Below are 15,768 nucleotides of genomic sequence, written 5' to 3'. Positions count from 1 at the left end.
TGTGGCATAAGATAAAAAATTAAATAAAGATCTTTTCTTGTTTCTTCTCTAAAAAACTTTAGGAATAAGATACTTCTAATCTCTTAATTACCATTTAGGAATATACTGCCAAACAGTCATTTGTGACACTAGATTGGTTTGCTCATCTTAATAATGGTTTCTATCAACCAACTACAGATTTTGGGTCAAAAATCACCATCTGAAACATGTTTTTAAAAATGACCCATGTGTTTCCAGCTAAGCAAGATCAGAACTTGAGATTCCCATATTGCTTTCAACATGCTGTCCACTATATGTTCATGCTAGAATGCATTCACTATATGGCACCGTCTCAGAAGTACTAAAAGTGAATCTATTTTGTGTGCAACAGTGGGAGTTTCAGAGAAATCTTATCTACCATAGGTTGCACATATAACTTAGTATAGTGTGTGTGTGTTGTGTGTGTGCACAGCTTGGCCACTTTGAATCCCATTTTGTGAGAAAGGCAGGACATAAATCCAATGAATAAATAAATGTACACAAATGTTTCATGCACAACATGATTAAAAATACTATGTATAAATTACCTTCAGGTTATGTGTATAAGGTGTATATGAAACATAAATTAATTTTGTGTTTAGACTTGGGTCCCATCTCCAAAATATCTCATTATGTACATATATCTCTGAGATATCTCATTTTCTATCTGGAAATATTCCGGAATCTGAAAAAATAAACAGTTTTGGTCCCAGGCAGTTTGGATAAAGGATACTCAGCCTGTATGAGCTCTTGGCCAGAGGGACTGAATTAGCTTTTGAGTAGTAAAGTATGTCCTCCCAGGCTTCTGAGGGTACTATATGGGGGTTTTGTGCTTAGGGGAAGATCAGAGAGTGCCTTAGGCAGCATGCGGTTTACAGGCTCAAATTTGACCACTCCCTGGTATAAATGAATACATTTGCTTAGCTAATTAAAATTTTAATTCAATCAAATTGCTAATTAAGTTGTTAGTCTATTAATTCCCACAGTATTTGTTCATCTGGTTTTCTGTTAAGCTTTTAAAGAAAATTCTAATTTTTTTAAAAGAAATTGAAATGTAGATTCCAAATAATTAAAAAAACAGTATCAGAAAGAAAGAAAAAACCCTTTTTTGCACTTACTGGCACTAGTATCCCATACTTTGCACAAAAGTAAAATTTTAATGCAACAAAACACTTCATGAAAGTTTCCCTCCCGAAAAAGTCCTCAAATGTGAAAAATATGTTTTTTAAATTGACAAAAATACCTGATGTGCCCTCCATTGGGGAGACAACTCTCTAATTTTTCCATCTTGCATGAGAGAATGAAATACATGAAGATTTACGTTGCTAATCTCTAGATAAAATCCAATAATGGCCCTTGTGGTCTCTTCCAACTCTATGATTCTATGATTCTATGACTAAGAAGCCCAGAGAAAAATGACTAGAATGAAAGTTGGTGTTTTAGACCCATAAAACCAGAAGGTGGCGATAATTCATATACTGTTCCCCAACTGCCCCTCTTCCAGATGCATTAGAATACATCATCCTCAGAGAGCATAGCCATTGAGAATGATCATCTAGCACATCTGGAAAGTTCAAACACTGGATTCTCCTAGATAGAGTTCAGATTCTGCTGTCCATTGATACCTTCAGTTTTATATAATTCCCAATGTAATATTTACAGGCTTTGTGAAAAGGTTCAAATGCAAAAGGATGCTTTGCAGTCAGAGAAAGAAGACCGGGCCAAAGTTAATGAGGAAATACGTATTCTGAAAATTTCATTACAGTGTACACTGTCTTTGATCTGCAGCATGGATGGAGAAACCCTTAATGCAAAAGCAAAAAAACTTGAGGTTTGTAAAACATTTTGCTTATAATAGCAGTATAGCTAGCAAATTCCTTAGCTAGGGAAATACAGCCAGCCCTTGGTATCTGCGGGGGATCCATTCTGGACCCCCTCCCCCCTGCAGTTTGAGTTTGTGTTTTCCCAATTGCCATGCAGTCACGCTACCATTAGGGACAGCCTCCCATTGTCCACAGTAGTGGCATGTGCATGTGGCCATGCTGCCATTAGGAATGAGACTCGTCCTTAATGGCAGCATAGTTGCATGCACATGCCACCACTGGGAACAACAAGGGCAGTCCCGAATGGCAGCTCATTCATGTGCATGCACCACCATTACGGACAATGCAGGCTTGCCGTCCATGGATGGTTGAATTTGTAGGTGGCAACTTTGCGAATACAGAGGGCGGACTGTATTTCTTTCCATGTTAATTTTATTTTCATTTAAAGTAAAAATAATACTTGTAATGCAGTGGTTCTTAACTGCTGGTCTATGAATGGGCAGTAGGAAAAGGGCAGCAAACATGCTTGAGGCCACAATGCAAATGTTGAAAAGTTGTCCTCCCCCCCCCTTAATTTTAGCTCAGTGGACAAATGAAAAGAATAATTTAAGTGTAGATTCAGTCAAGGGTTTGTTACTAGTAAAGTACCATTTTAAGCCTTTGTCTTGATCAGAGTTATATAAGTATATTACAAGCCAAGAAGGCATTTTAACTAAGATTAGCTTCTCAGAAAAATACAGTTGGGTACATAATAAAATACAGCATATGCAATATAGCTGTAAATAAACCATACAAAATGAATTTATATTTATATTAGTGTTTTTAGTTTTTATTTTGTAGTGTCATACATTTTTCTTGAATGTCCAATGTTTTGTGGTGCTTTGTCCTCCTTTGTGGTTCCTTCAGTAAATCCACCGCTTTCATGTAAGGCACTGCTGAACAATTCTCTTGATATTAAACAGTTTAGCCAAACCCTTACTTTGTTGCCATTTCAATCCATTGGTTCTCCTGCTGTTTCAACCAGTGACATTTGTACCACTGAAACATGGCACAAGGGACAGCTGGTGGGAATAGCTTTTAGCACTGTGGATATAGCTCCTTTAAACTTCAGGCAAAATACAAAGGAGCTTCACCACTCTACTGATAATTAGCCTTTTTTGTAGCACTGTTATTATTAGCCTTTTTGTGGGTAGCCCTCTCATTTTTCTTTATATGCCATATTTTGGCTTGGACAGCAAATTCCAGCTTTTTAGTACTGAAATGCCTCATAATTAGGACAAATGATTGCAAGTAAAATGCATTTGCTAACAGGAGGGCCAAGAAAATTTGGCCCAAAATATGTTTTCTTTCAGTTACTTCTGTTAGAGGATGTTGATTAGATTAAATTTCTAGGCCACAAATAGTCGTCAACTGTCAAGTTCCTTTTACCTCATGAAAGTGATACTCTTCACACAGAATTGGAACTAACTGTTCTGCACTGATCTTTTCATTAGGATGACACAAAAGTGAATATTACAGTTCTGTTGCTTTTAGTTGTGTTTTATTGTTGCTAGAGGAATCAAATTTTGGCAGTTGTTAGGACTGCTTCTTCCTCTGCCTTCCCTCTGAAGCATCCTTCAAAGCTTATTCATAGCGGTGTTTTTATGTGCTCAAGATATTATTTCATTTGTCAACAAGACCTGAGAGGACAATGGAATGGTATCAGGTTTAATTTATTCTTGGTGAACTGAAAAGCATCATGACTAAACAAAGTGAGCATCTCTCAGGTTTACCTTGCCTGGCTGCATAGTCAAAATACAGCTTTGTCACTGCCTCTGAAAGAACCACCTTCAACACCACTATTAATTCCTTCTGTCTCTTAGGAGATCCAGAGAGCCATCATTACTCAGAAGCAAACTCTTGAACAGGTCATGGAGAAATTACGAATCAAGTACACTGACATGTATACAATAGTTCCTGTTGAAATTGAAACACACTTGGAAGATTGTAAAGAAACACTGAAAGACCTGGAAGAAAAGGTAAAAAGCCACTTTAATTTGTTTTGAAGCTCAAAATAGCTGATGCTGGAATCTGGGCTTCTTGCAGTTTCAGTCTGCTTGTTCTGTGGAAAGCTTTAGGTGGCTTATTCAGTGCTTTCAGTAGTCACTAAGCCAGGTATTGACCTGATCTATAAATGTGTAATTTTGACAATGTTACAGCTTTGGATATTTCTGAGTATAGGTTGAATCTCCCTTATCCTGAAATTCCATAATCCAAAATACTCCAAAAATAAAAAAATAAATAAAAATTTCATGGGTGGCTGAGATGGTGACTTCTTTCTGATGATCCACTATACACAAACTTTTTTTCATGCACAAAATTATTTAAAATATCATATAAAATTACCTTCAGGCTATATGCATGAGGTGTATATGAAAGATAAATGAATTTTGTGTTTATACCTGGCTTTTATCTCCAGGATATCGCATTATGAAAATAAAGGCAAAAATCCAAACAACAACAACAAAAACAAAACAAAACCCCAAAAGAAAACCTCAAACACTTCTGGTCCCAAGCATTTTATGTAAGGAATACTCAACCTGTATTTACTAACTGATTCACTAGACTGTTGTGCAGGTTGAGAGCACTCTTCTCGGCTTCCACAAGATAAAAATGTTATGGACCCTCAATCACTGCAATCTCTGTAAAATGTACATTTAATTTTTCAGTTTGCTAATAATAGAAAATTGTCACACTTTCCATTTCCAAGTGGTGTATGGTTTCATTAACAACAAACATAAGTTGGAAGTATGTAGGACCTTTCACTCTACACCGTTACAGCACTATGATTCTACTTTACCTGCTGTTGTTCCATTTTATGGAGTCCTGCTTTTGGAGCTTAGAGAGAAATATTTAGAATTCTGAGCCAGAGAAGTGTAATGTATCATTGAACTGCAGCATTGTTTAAAACATAAACGATATGAGATTGTAGATCATAGATTATGGTTTGCAGCATAGATTTAAGCATACTTCAGGAACAAGTTCTTAATTGCAAAGGGAACTAGCAATGATTCAGCATGTTACAGGTCTCGATCTAAGCACAGTAGAAAGTCTGACAGACTCAACAATGGTGTTTGCTAGCTGAAGGGAGCAGGCTTTAGCTGGAGTTGAAAATTAACTGACTCCTGCTACTTCTCCTTACGGTGACCACAATATATGTTAGTATCTGGTCCTTTTAGCTTAGAAGTAAATGGTGACTATTCATAAAATAATGCATTATACAGTGAAAGTGTGTTACAGTAGAACAATACTGTTTAGTGTTATATGGATGTTGTAGTATTATTAACAGACTAATAATAAAAGAACCCATAATCATCTAATTTATTTGAGTAGTGTGAAGTTCTGGAAAGAAATTCTTTAAATAACACATACTTAAATTGTGTGATTCATTGCCACAAGACATAATTATGACTGCCATCTTGGATGACTTTGAAAGGGACACGGGCCAATTTATGGAGCATACAGCAATCAATGACTACTTGTTATGATTGCTCTAATGATCATGACAATTTGGCCACCTCCAGACTTAAAAGACCAAATTTACTGGGACATGGAATTCCCCCCAAAAATAATTTTTTAAAAAAATCCCAAGCTCTGAAAATATTAAAAGAAAGACATGAGCTTGTTCTGTCCATGGAATTCCCAAAGAGATCCTTTTGATTTCAGTAGATGATGGATCAGATGGTTTGTTTGTCTAATGGTGGACTCCAGTCCATCTGGGCACTTTTTATGTTGCTGTTGTTGTGTGCCTTATTTATTTATTTCCAGAATTTATATCCTGCCTTTCTCCCACAATGGGATTCATGTCTCCAAGTTGTTTCTGACTTATGGCGACCCTAAAACAAACCTATCTCAGGGATTTCTTGGCAGTTTTCTTCATAGGGGTTTTGCCATTGCCATCCTCTGAGGCTGAGGGAATGTGACTTGCCCAAGGTCACCCAGTGGGCTTACATGGCCGAGCCAGGATTTGAACCCTAGTCTCCAGAGTCATAATCCAATGATCAAACACTCTGCCTTATGTTCTTAGGAGATTCTTGGGAGCCTGTTTAGCAATAATTCTAGAAACAGAGATGGTACATAAGTGCAATATAAAAAGAATCAAGAAAATAATAGACAATAAAGGAATGTTATTTATTTGGAAGGGAATCACTGTCAGGTATTGAGACAGTATTGCTGAATGGTTTCTAGATTACTGTGACTCATTAAAGAGGGATCTTGGATCATAATTTGAAAGGGCAGTTTGTGTTGTCGTTGTCTTTCCCTTCTTCTGTCCCATTGCAATGCTTTTCAATATTTTGTTTTTAAACCCTTGTAGGTCAGCGACGAACTCCTGAAAAACTCCCCTTACCATATCACAGATAAAAAAATAGAAGACATTAACAAGGGCCTCCAAGCAATTAGAAATATGTTACAACAGAAGAGTGAGGACATTGAAAAAGCGAAAGAAATTCAGAAGGTAACATCTTGCTACATTTTATTAGCACAACAAGGGTGCCTCTTTTACTGATGCTGAGCCACAGTGTGGTGGTTTCAGACACAATAGTTTAAACCCAGATTTGCCCAATCTTGTATAAACATGGAGCCCACGCTGAGAAGGCTCCACTTTTAGGGCCTAGTAACCTTGCAGATTATAGGCATGATTCCGTTTTAGAACTCTGTCTGGGATTAAAGGTTTGTTCTTGAACCTTCAGAACTCCCCTTGGTAGGGCTTAGCTGCAGACATTCTGTGTCATGTGAGGAATTGTCTACTAGTATCCCTTTACTCATGATAACTCTTTATTACTAAGCTGAGCCTTTCTTTATCTGCTGGCCAATCAAGCCTACACCTTTAGGTGTTCTCTAGGACAAGGGTCCAAAACACATTGCATCCTGGGAATTGTAATTTATTCTGGCACCAGAGCTCTCGGACAGAGAAGGCTAAACATTTCACAAAACTACATTCCAGAATTTCCTAGCATTGAGCCAGGACAGTTAAAGTGGTCTCAAACTGGATTATTTCTGCAGCGTGTTTTGCACCTATGTGCCCAGTTGAGAGCAGAGGGTGTTTTCATCTTAAGGGGAAGGTTCAACTTCCACTTTCATTAAGACCCAGGACAAACACACATACAAACACCATTATGGAATGCTCTTCCTTGACTTTCAGCTTTCAGAGTTCAGGTCATTCTTTACAGAGGATTTCTCCAGGAATGCATAAAAAAAAGAAAGCTGATGTGTTTTGAGGTAGGATACTTCACTGCAAAGTGGATTTGAAACCAGAACTCGTTAGTCCTACTCAGGGGTGGGCCATTGCTTTGTGCAGACAGGGCAACACCTCTGGCTATCTCCATGCGCAGAGAGGGACTCTAATACGTACTTATAAGTTGTAACTAAATCTTTTGCTGAAGTTTTCAGCCCAATTGATTGGTCTCTAAGTCCAGTCACAACATGGTTGCTTTATGTTTCACTTCCATTTATAGTGGGTGGGTTGGCTAAAGTTGTAATCATATTCTGTTCCTAGTGGCTTTCTCAGCTGCTTCCTTACCAAGAATAAGCATTACTGCAGTGCAAGCAAAGTGTTTGATGGGATGGCTGTGCCTGACACCCAAATATGGAGTGTATCCACACTAGAGAAATAAAGTAGTTCAACACAATTTTGAACTGCCATGACTCTATCCTATAGAATCATGAGATTTGTAGTTTGGCAAGGCAGCAGAGCTCTGTGATACACCAGGCTGAATACCCCATCAAATTACAAATCCCAGGATTCCACAGGATGGAGCCATGACAGTTAAAGTGGTGTCCAACTGATTTATTTCTGCAGTGTGAAAGACCAGAGGGTCTGAACATCCCCGCGCCCTGAGCCAATCTAGAAGAGCCAGGTATTGGTATGCAAACATTGTATCACGGATAAGCTTCCACATCCAGTGAACCAAAGGTGTGCCTACACTGCACTGTTACAGCAGTTTGATGCTACAGTTGGCCTTCCATATCCACGGATTCTTTGCCCATGGATTCAACCATCCACAGCTTGAAAATCTTTTAAAAATATATAATTAAAAAAACCCCCACCTTGATTTTGCCATTTTATATAAGAGGCACCATTTTACTCTGCTATTTTATTTGTTTGTTTGTTTGTTTGTTTGTTTAGAGTATTTATACCCTGCTCTTCAGCCACAGAGTATTTTACTGATTGTTAATTTGACAGTTCCCTGCCCATAGGTTTACAATCTAAAAAGACATGACACAAAAGGAGAAGGAAATGGCAGTGGTGAAGGGGATCAAGTCCAGCAGATACTGCCAATTCTTCTCTCCCTCCAAGACCAGGGTGGTAGCAGCTACGATGGAGGGAGGGCCTTTAATCTTTAATCTTCAGGGAAGTGTATTAGAGCTCTCTAGGAGAGACCTCAAACCATCTCACCAAACTGCATAATTGAAAAGATTCCAGAGGATGGTGCTGTGACAGTTAGGATGGCATCAGACTGCTTTGACTGAGTAGTGTAGGTATGCCCTAAGAGTATGTGTGTTTATCCTTTGTGTCAGGGCAGCAGCAACTATGGACTTTGAGGGAAGGAGCACAGCAGCCAAGTTTTTTTCTTAATTGATTTTACTTATTTGAATATTAATTTTGTGTGTTTAAGTGTGTTGTGATCATGGGATTCTGCAGAGTGCTCCAGGGACCACTTCACACTACATACTTTTAGCACTATGATCCCACTTTAACTGTCATATCTGCCTCCTATGGAATCCTGAGGCATGTAATTTGGGAAGGCACTAGAACTCTTTCCCTGGGAATTCTAAATACCTCCCAACTGCAAATTGGATGGAAATATGGCATTTAAAGTAGAATCATAACATTATAATTGGTTAGTGTGAAAGGGTCCCAGGAATCCCTACCCCTCATTTTCTTGTTTTTCCTGTCAAGTCTTTCATGATAGTTTATAAAATATTTTTTAAAATATCACATAAATCCCATATCTTTTCCAGTGACATTTTAGCTCCTTAATTAAAAAAAATAATCCTGTTTTGAATTTGAACCTCTGCCCCTTTTTTTATGACTTCAAGATCAGTCTATTTTTCCTAGTTTTTCAGTTCTAATTGAATGGATTTGTTGCTGCCAGGGTTATGCCATCTGCTTGTCATCTTTTATTGTTTACACTTTTTACATTTGTCTCATTGCTAGCTGATGTTAGAAGCATCTCTAAACAAAGTATAGAAGGGAAGAATGTTATTTTTGTTCATTGATGGCTTTTGTCTGTTATCATGCAGAGAATCTGGGATCTGCTAGATCTTTGGCATTATAAAATGAATGAACTGGATTCAGATGTTCAGGACATAGTAGAGCAAGATCCCTGCCAGGCTCAGGAGCTGATGGATCGCTTGATGATTCCTTTGCAGCAATATCAACAAGTTTCACAGCTGGCTGAGCGCAGAACTGCAGACTTGAACAGGGTAAGAAATGGATGGAGAGTGAAAGACTGTGGCACATTTGCACATCAGTATACATCATGGTTTGCTTTAACCATGGCTCTTCATTTCAGCCACAAATTGCACAGGATATAACCAAATACATTTATTTATTCTCTACATTTCTGATTTATTTCTGACCTCCCCATTTTTGTCAGCTTAGCCTTCAGTTGTAGATTTGGATTTTACCATAAGCCATGCTTCAACAAAGCCAGTGTTTGTAAAGCCAACAATAAATCATGTGTCTGTATTGTGTAGGGTTGTCATACCCTCCTTTTCCTAGATATGTCCTCTTTTTTAGAGCTAAAATTTCTGTCCAGGAGGATTTTTAATTATCTGTGGATTTTAAAAATGGACTGCTGCTTTGTCTCCTACCCATCGACAGTTCATCTGTGTCATCAGTGTCTCACTGGCTTCATTAAGAACTCCACTCAGGAAAGGGATGAAAGAAGGACAGGGAGGACAAGGCAGACAGACATGGAGTGGGAAAGCAATAGCATAGGCTTTCAGTTTGTTTCTAAGTCAAGTTCTGTAGCTAGTTTTGACTTATAAAGCACTAATAAGGGAACTGTCTATTATCCTCTCTGTTGTAAGCCGCCCGGATTCCCAGCGATTGGACAGCATATAAATAAATCCTATTATTATTATTATTATTATTATTATTATTATTATTTGACATTAAAAAAAATCTTCTTTCATATGACCTTAACCATAACTTGTGATGTCTGTCAGAAACCATGTTTGATGTCCAGATCCCAAAACAAGATAGGCTGGTGTGAATACAAGACAAGATCTTTTCTGTAGCAGTGCCTATAGAACTCTCACCAAGGAAAGTCAGATTGTCTTGTTAATTATTCAGGTTTCATCAGGCCTTTGGCTTTTAAATTTGTTTTGTGTTTGTCTTTTCTTTTGATTAGAGTTTTATGAACAATTCTGTCTAGTGGGCAGACAAGTTATACTATATATAAACAAATGAATATTTTTAAAAATGTTTTAACTGTTTTAATGCTATTGTAAATGTTTAATTACATTTTAATTATAACCTTTAAAATTTTTATCTCTGTTAAATTTGTTTTAAATAGTATACTGTCTTGAGTCTTTATTTTGGGAAGAAGGCGAGATAAAAGTAAAATAAGGTAAAGTAATTAAATGTGAAAGGATAAAGACAATGACCCAGAGTTTAATAGTGCCATGAATGCCACAAAAATCATCATTTTTTTCATTAAAAATATACTTAAATGGAATTAATCCTTAATACTTAAATGTATACTGAATTTATATTGCAATTAAATAATAAGTAGAGACAGGAGACTGCAGTCATAAAATAAGAAGACCAGGGATGGGAAAGCCAGCAATGAAAGAATCAGACAATGTTCCTAAAGAGTAAAGATATACAACTGAACACTAAAGTCAGAATCGTTCAAGCCATTGTATTCTCTATCATTACGTATGAATCTGAGAGTTGGACAGTGAGGAAAGCAGATAGGAAGAAAATTAACTAATTTGAGACGTGATGCCGAAGAAGAGTGTTGTGGATACTGTGGACAGCCAAAAAGACAAACAAATGGGTCCTTGAACAGTTCAAGGCTGTATTCTCCCTGGAAGCCAAGATGATTAAATTAAAACTGTCGTACTTCAGTCATATCATGAGAAGACATGACTCATCAAAAAAGACATTAATGCTAGGAAAGGTAGAAGATAGTAGAAAGAGAGGGAGACCTCGTGCTAGATAGATAGACTCAGTCAGGGAGGTCATGAGCCTGAATCTACAGGACCTAAGCAGAGTAGTGGAGGACAGGGGGTCTTAGAGATGTTTCATCCACCACATCACCATGAGTTGAGGTTGACTTTTTGGACTGAAAGTTGCAGTCCAGAAACATAACTTCTCCAAGGTTTGAATCAGACACTGCCGTTCAGCAGCAGAATAAGTGGGAGATGAGGATTCCTTAGTGCATATGTGAATGGTTGTCATATGCATTGAACTCCATGTGGTCATGGTTCTCTAAATAAATTGGGGGGGGGGACTGTGCCTGCAAGAGGAATGGGAGAAACCTCTCTACTCAGTTTCACTACTTCCTATTCTCTCTGTTATGTCTAGACTTTATTCCACATATCCATAGAAAGGGTCTGCTGCTCCCCATTTCTCTACATGCTTCTCTTTTTCCCAAATTACAAAGCTTAGAAAATTTCTTTCTTTGAACTATAGTTCTCAGAATCCTCCAGACAAATTGATGGAGGGATTCTTGGAGTTGCAATCAAAAAAGTATCTTTTCTGAGGTGATATGATAGCCCTCTTTAAATATTTGAAGGGATGTCATATTGAGGAGGGAGCAAGCTTGTTTTCTGCTGCTCCAGAGAAAAGGACACAGAACAATGGCTGCAAGCTCCAGGAAAAGAGATTCCACCTCAACATTAGGAGGAACTTCCTGACAGTAAGGGCTATTTGACACTGGAACACTCTTCCTTGGAGTGTAGTGGAGTCTCCTTCCTTGGAGGTCTTTAAGTAGAGGCTGGATGGCCATCTGTCAGGTATGCATTGATTGAGAGTTCCTGCATGGCAGGGCATTGGACTGGATGGCTCTTGTGGTCTTTTCCAACTCTATGATTCTATGATTCTACGTTTGTCAAATAGTAAACTGGGTATTGAAGTCATCATCAATAGGTTATTTTTAGCACAGATGCTACTGGCAAGCTATTTTTTCTTATCTGTTATGAGAATATATTTGCAGCAACTTGTATTAATAGCAGAACCCTCTGCGTTAAACTGATGTGATGGTAATATGTAATTTGTGTTTCATGTTAAAGGCAACTAGCAAGATGGAAGAATGTGATGAACTGCTGAAGAGCACCCATGTTTGGCTTGAAAACACCAGTCATTTGCTCACAGGGGAATGCAACAGTGACTCTGCAAAATCTTTGAATAAACATGCCAGTGCGCTCCAAGTAAGTGGATCTGTCACTTTGCAATATCAGGAGCCCAGTTTATATGGTTTTAATACATGTGCGGGCCTTGAACCAATTATATTCTGCACTGTAAGCAGCAAAGACACAGTGCAAAAAGCTTCAATGAGTGGCCAGTGGCCCAGAAGAATGGATGGTAGTGTGTATAGGTCCATTCTCCTTGCAAGATGGATGGGAATGAGTGTCTTCATCTACAGTTTGTACAATAATAGTGCAACTCTGTCCCTGCCTATTTCATATAATATGCATCCAAATGAGTTCAACTAGACTTACCAGTATTCCTGGTTAGGTGATACAGCATTGCAACCTAAATGCCCATTTTATTGGAAAGCTTGTGCTATTGTCAAAATGTGATATATTTTGTCATATTGGTGTTCCTGTGTTTTTTGTAATGTATAGCATGTTTAACATTTGAAGTATTTATAGATGTTATAGGTTTATTGTGAAATGAAGAGAGTGATGGGAGGCATAGTACTTGGTGCTGCCTCAAAAAATGTTTGTGGTCCGATGCAGGAATGTGCAGATGAGTGGAGGAGGAAACTTCTCACTTTCTGTTGGTGGGAAACAGAAAGTAGAGTTGAGAACATGGCTGGGTGATTAAAGGGGGCATGTAAAAACAGGTTGGAATGTTTTAATTAGTAAGTGAATTAAGATGAAGTCCACAAAAATTGGGGCAGGACATTGTTAATTTTATGCCAGTGTTGGGGAATGAAGCCACTTCTGTCTGCAGATGTTCTCCTGTTAATACCCATGGTTTTTCCGGAATAAAGTTTTTACTGTTTGCAACACTAAACTCCTGGAGAAAACAGCAGTTCTTGACAGCTATGCTAATTCATATCTGGATTAGAGCCTGAGAAAATTACATATTTGGATTACAAGTCTGAAAATCCTGCAGCCACCATGACTAATTGCTTGGTTGATGTTTTAAAAAGCCGATTTCCAGTCTCTGATCTACATTTGTACTGTATTTACATCTGCATCCAGTCTGCACATGTAGTCCCAGTTCAGATTGAAAACCACATGGTGAACCCTACTTTCCTGTGCTGGTGTCGCTTGGTGGACTGGTCAGGTAGCTGCAAGGTGGACCTAAAATAGGAAGCAAGACTAGTTCAGGATACTTTGCTGCCTAAGACAAAGTTGCAAATCGTAATGCCTTCCCTTTGCAAGTCATGGAGCATGACAGCAAGTCTATGTTAGGAACAATGTCCCTTTAAGACAGTGAAAAATAGTTTGTATGGCTGTAAATGAGAAGTAACACCAGGTTTTAACCCTTAGCCATTATCCACTGTATATAAGTGTTCTAATATCCAAGGCAAGTGTGGGTTGAAGATAGTGGTTTGGAGAGAGTAGATTGGTGTCGTTGTTGTTGAAGTATTATTAACCTTTATTTATGAAGCGCTGTAAATTTACACAGTGCTGTACATGCAATCTTTTTAGTTAGACGGTTCCCTGCCCTCATGTCTTTTTAGATTGTATGACACAGAAAGAGAAGGGAGTGGTGACGGGAAAGGGTAAGAGGTCCAGCAGTTCCTCTCTACCTCCGAGGCCTGGACCAAGGCAGATGGACTGGAGGGAGGGCTTGGCTTCAAAATGGAAGGTTAATCTTCATCCAGGGAAAATACATACTCTCAAGTAGGATAATACATATACAATACATAGCAATACAGGAAATGGTTTGATAAACAGGCAACAAAAGAACATCAGATTGTATATCAGACAGTGAATGTTGGAGAGAGTTATAGGAGAGTTTGTATATAACTTGTACATATTGACACAAACAATAAATGCCTCCAAGGACTTTTGGATGAATCCAATTGTGTCTGTGCATCATTCCAGGTTGGTCAGTGCAATATTGGCAAAATACTACTAACTGAGTTTATGCTTCTGCACTCTGCTGTGTAAATAGCTACTGCTGAGGTCAAGCACCTCAGACAGTGCTGCTAGTTGGCTTCTGTAGTGGGCCTAGATTTTGTTTTTGTCACTGCACACCTGCGGGACATAGAAGAGAGCAAACAGCCCAATCTAATAATTTAGGCATGTAAGAGAGGAATGGAGCCAGTGTGGTCTTGTGGTTTGAACATTGGACTAAGACACTGGGAGAAGAGAGGTTGAATCCCTGCTGACCGTAGAAACCACTGGGTTACTTTGGGCAAGTCACACACTCTCAGACTCAGAGGAAGACATTGGCAAACTGCTCTGTACAAATCTTGTCAAGCAAACCCCGTAATAGGGCTGCCTTGGGGTCTTGAAGGCATGCAACAACAAAAACAACAACTGAGACAACCTTGCAATTGATAGGATTCAAATATATATCTGTGTTAGTCTGGAAAATCAGTATGCAAAGAAATCTTGTAGCACCTTTGAGACTAACTGAAGAAAGGGTTGTAGCATGAGCTTTTGTAGACTTGAGCCTATTTCCTCAGATGCATCTGAGGAGCTAAGGCCCTGTATAGGCCGTCCTGAAAGGCCAGCCTGGAGGCAGAGTTGGGGCATTGCGTCCAGATGACTCTGCCCCCATGGTGCCATGACTGCATGTGCTGCTCCACATGGCACACGGCTATGACGCCCTTTTGAAGGCGCAAAAAGGCTGAATTGGGGCCGAGGCATGAGGTTGCTGCAGCCCCGATCAGCTAGGAAAGGGGTGGTGTCCTTAAGTCACATTTCTGAAGACTCATGCTGCCAGCTTTTTTCTCTCTGTTAGTCTCAAAGATGCTACAAGATCCCTTTGTATACTAATCTTGTGATTGGAAATGGGAATTGCAATGGAAATGCAAAACATGTTGATGTAGTGGGGTGACAAGTATCATCTTAATGATGTTTGTAAAGAGTACGTCAAAGATAGGAGACAGATTAATCATATATAAGCAGTAAAACACATATTTAGAAGAGAAAAGTGTCTAGCTTTGGTAGAGAAACAGTAAAATGTTGTCACAAAGCAAGCAGGAGGAATCTTAAGTTAAATATATAGCTGTGATGAAAACTCTTGCTTTAATATATGTAGTGTGCCAAGAAACTACTCTCTGTGTTCAAACCACTTCTGATGAATTGGGATTTGTGGAATTATCCACATTCAGCTGTTTGTCTTTCCTTTCCCCCTCTTTTATTTCAAAGATTCATTCATTTATTATATTTATACATTTGTCAGCTTTCAGTCATCATACTTTCTAATACATAATCTTATCCTAACCTGTCTCTTCTTTTCTTTATGGATTTCATTCTGTTTCTTCTTGTATATACAATGTTTTCTAATAGAGTTTTCTTCTTCTCCTTTTTTTCTTTATAGTCTCATTTCATCCATCTTCTCTTCTATTTTTCCTCTTTCCTCTTCTTTCTGTTTCTTCTTCTACTGTCTCTTTAACCATTATTTCATTCTATTTTATCCATCATTTATATATGTAAAATAAAGTTTGTCTTTCCAATATTCCTTTAATTTATGTTTGTTTAAGAGCTGAGAAACATATGATTAAATGAAATGAACATTTTC

The 15,768-nt window shown here is 38.3% G+C and overlaps 1 protein-coding gene across 3 annotated transcripts in view; it reads left to right on the top strand.

Moving 5' to 3' along the window:
- Window positions 1-15,768, top strand: part of SYNE2 (spectrin repeat containing nuclear envelope protein 2) — a 233,730-nt gene that overhangs the window by 64,079 nt on the left and 153,883 nt on the right. For all 3 annotated transcript variants that reach the window (XM_042454459.1, XM_042454452.1, XM_042454444.1), the window contains 5 exons: window positions 1,681-1,849; window positions 3,704-3,859; window positions 6,196-6,336; window positions 9,126-9,308; window positions 12,129-12,266. In XM_042454459.1, coding sequence (XP_042310393.1) covers window positions 1,681-1,849; window positions 3,704-3,859; window positions 6,196-6,336; window positions 9,126-9,308; window positions 12,129-12,266 — 787 coding nt within the window. The remainder of the gene's footprint in view (window positions 1-1,680; window positions 1,850-3,703; window positions 3,860-6,195; window positions 6,337-9,125; window positions 9,309-12,128; window positions 12,267-15,768) is intronic.

This window comes from Sceloporus undulatus, chromosome 1 (assembly GCF_019175285.1).
Source record: "Sceloporus undulatus isolate JIND9_A2432 ecotype Alabama chromosome 1, SceUnd_v1.1, whole genome shotgun sequence".
Lineage (NCBI taxonomy): Eukaryota > Metazoa > Chordata > Lepidosauria > Squamata > Phrynosomatidae > Sceloporus > Sceloporus undulatus.
This window is presented reverse-complemented; position numbering and strand designations above follow the sequence as displayed.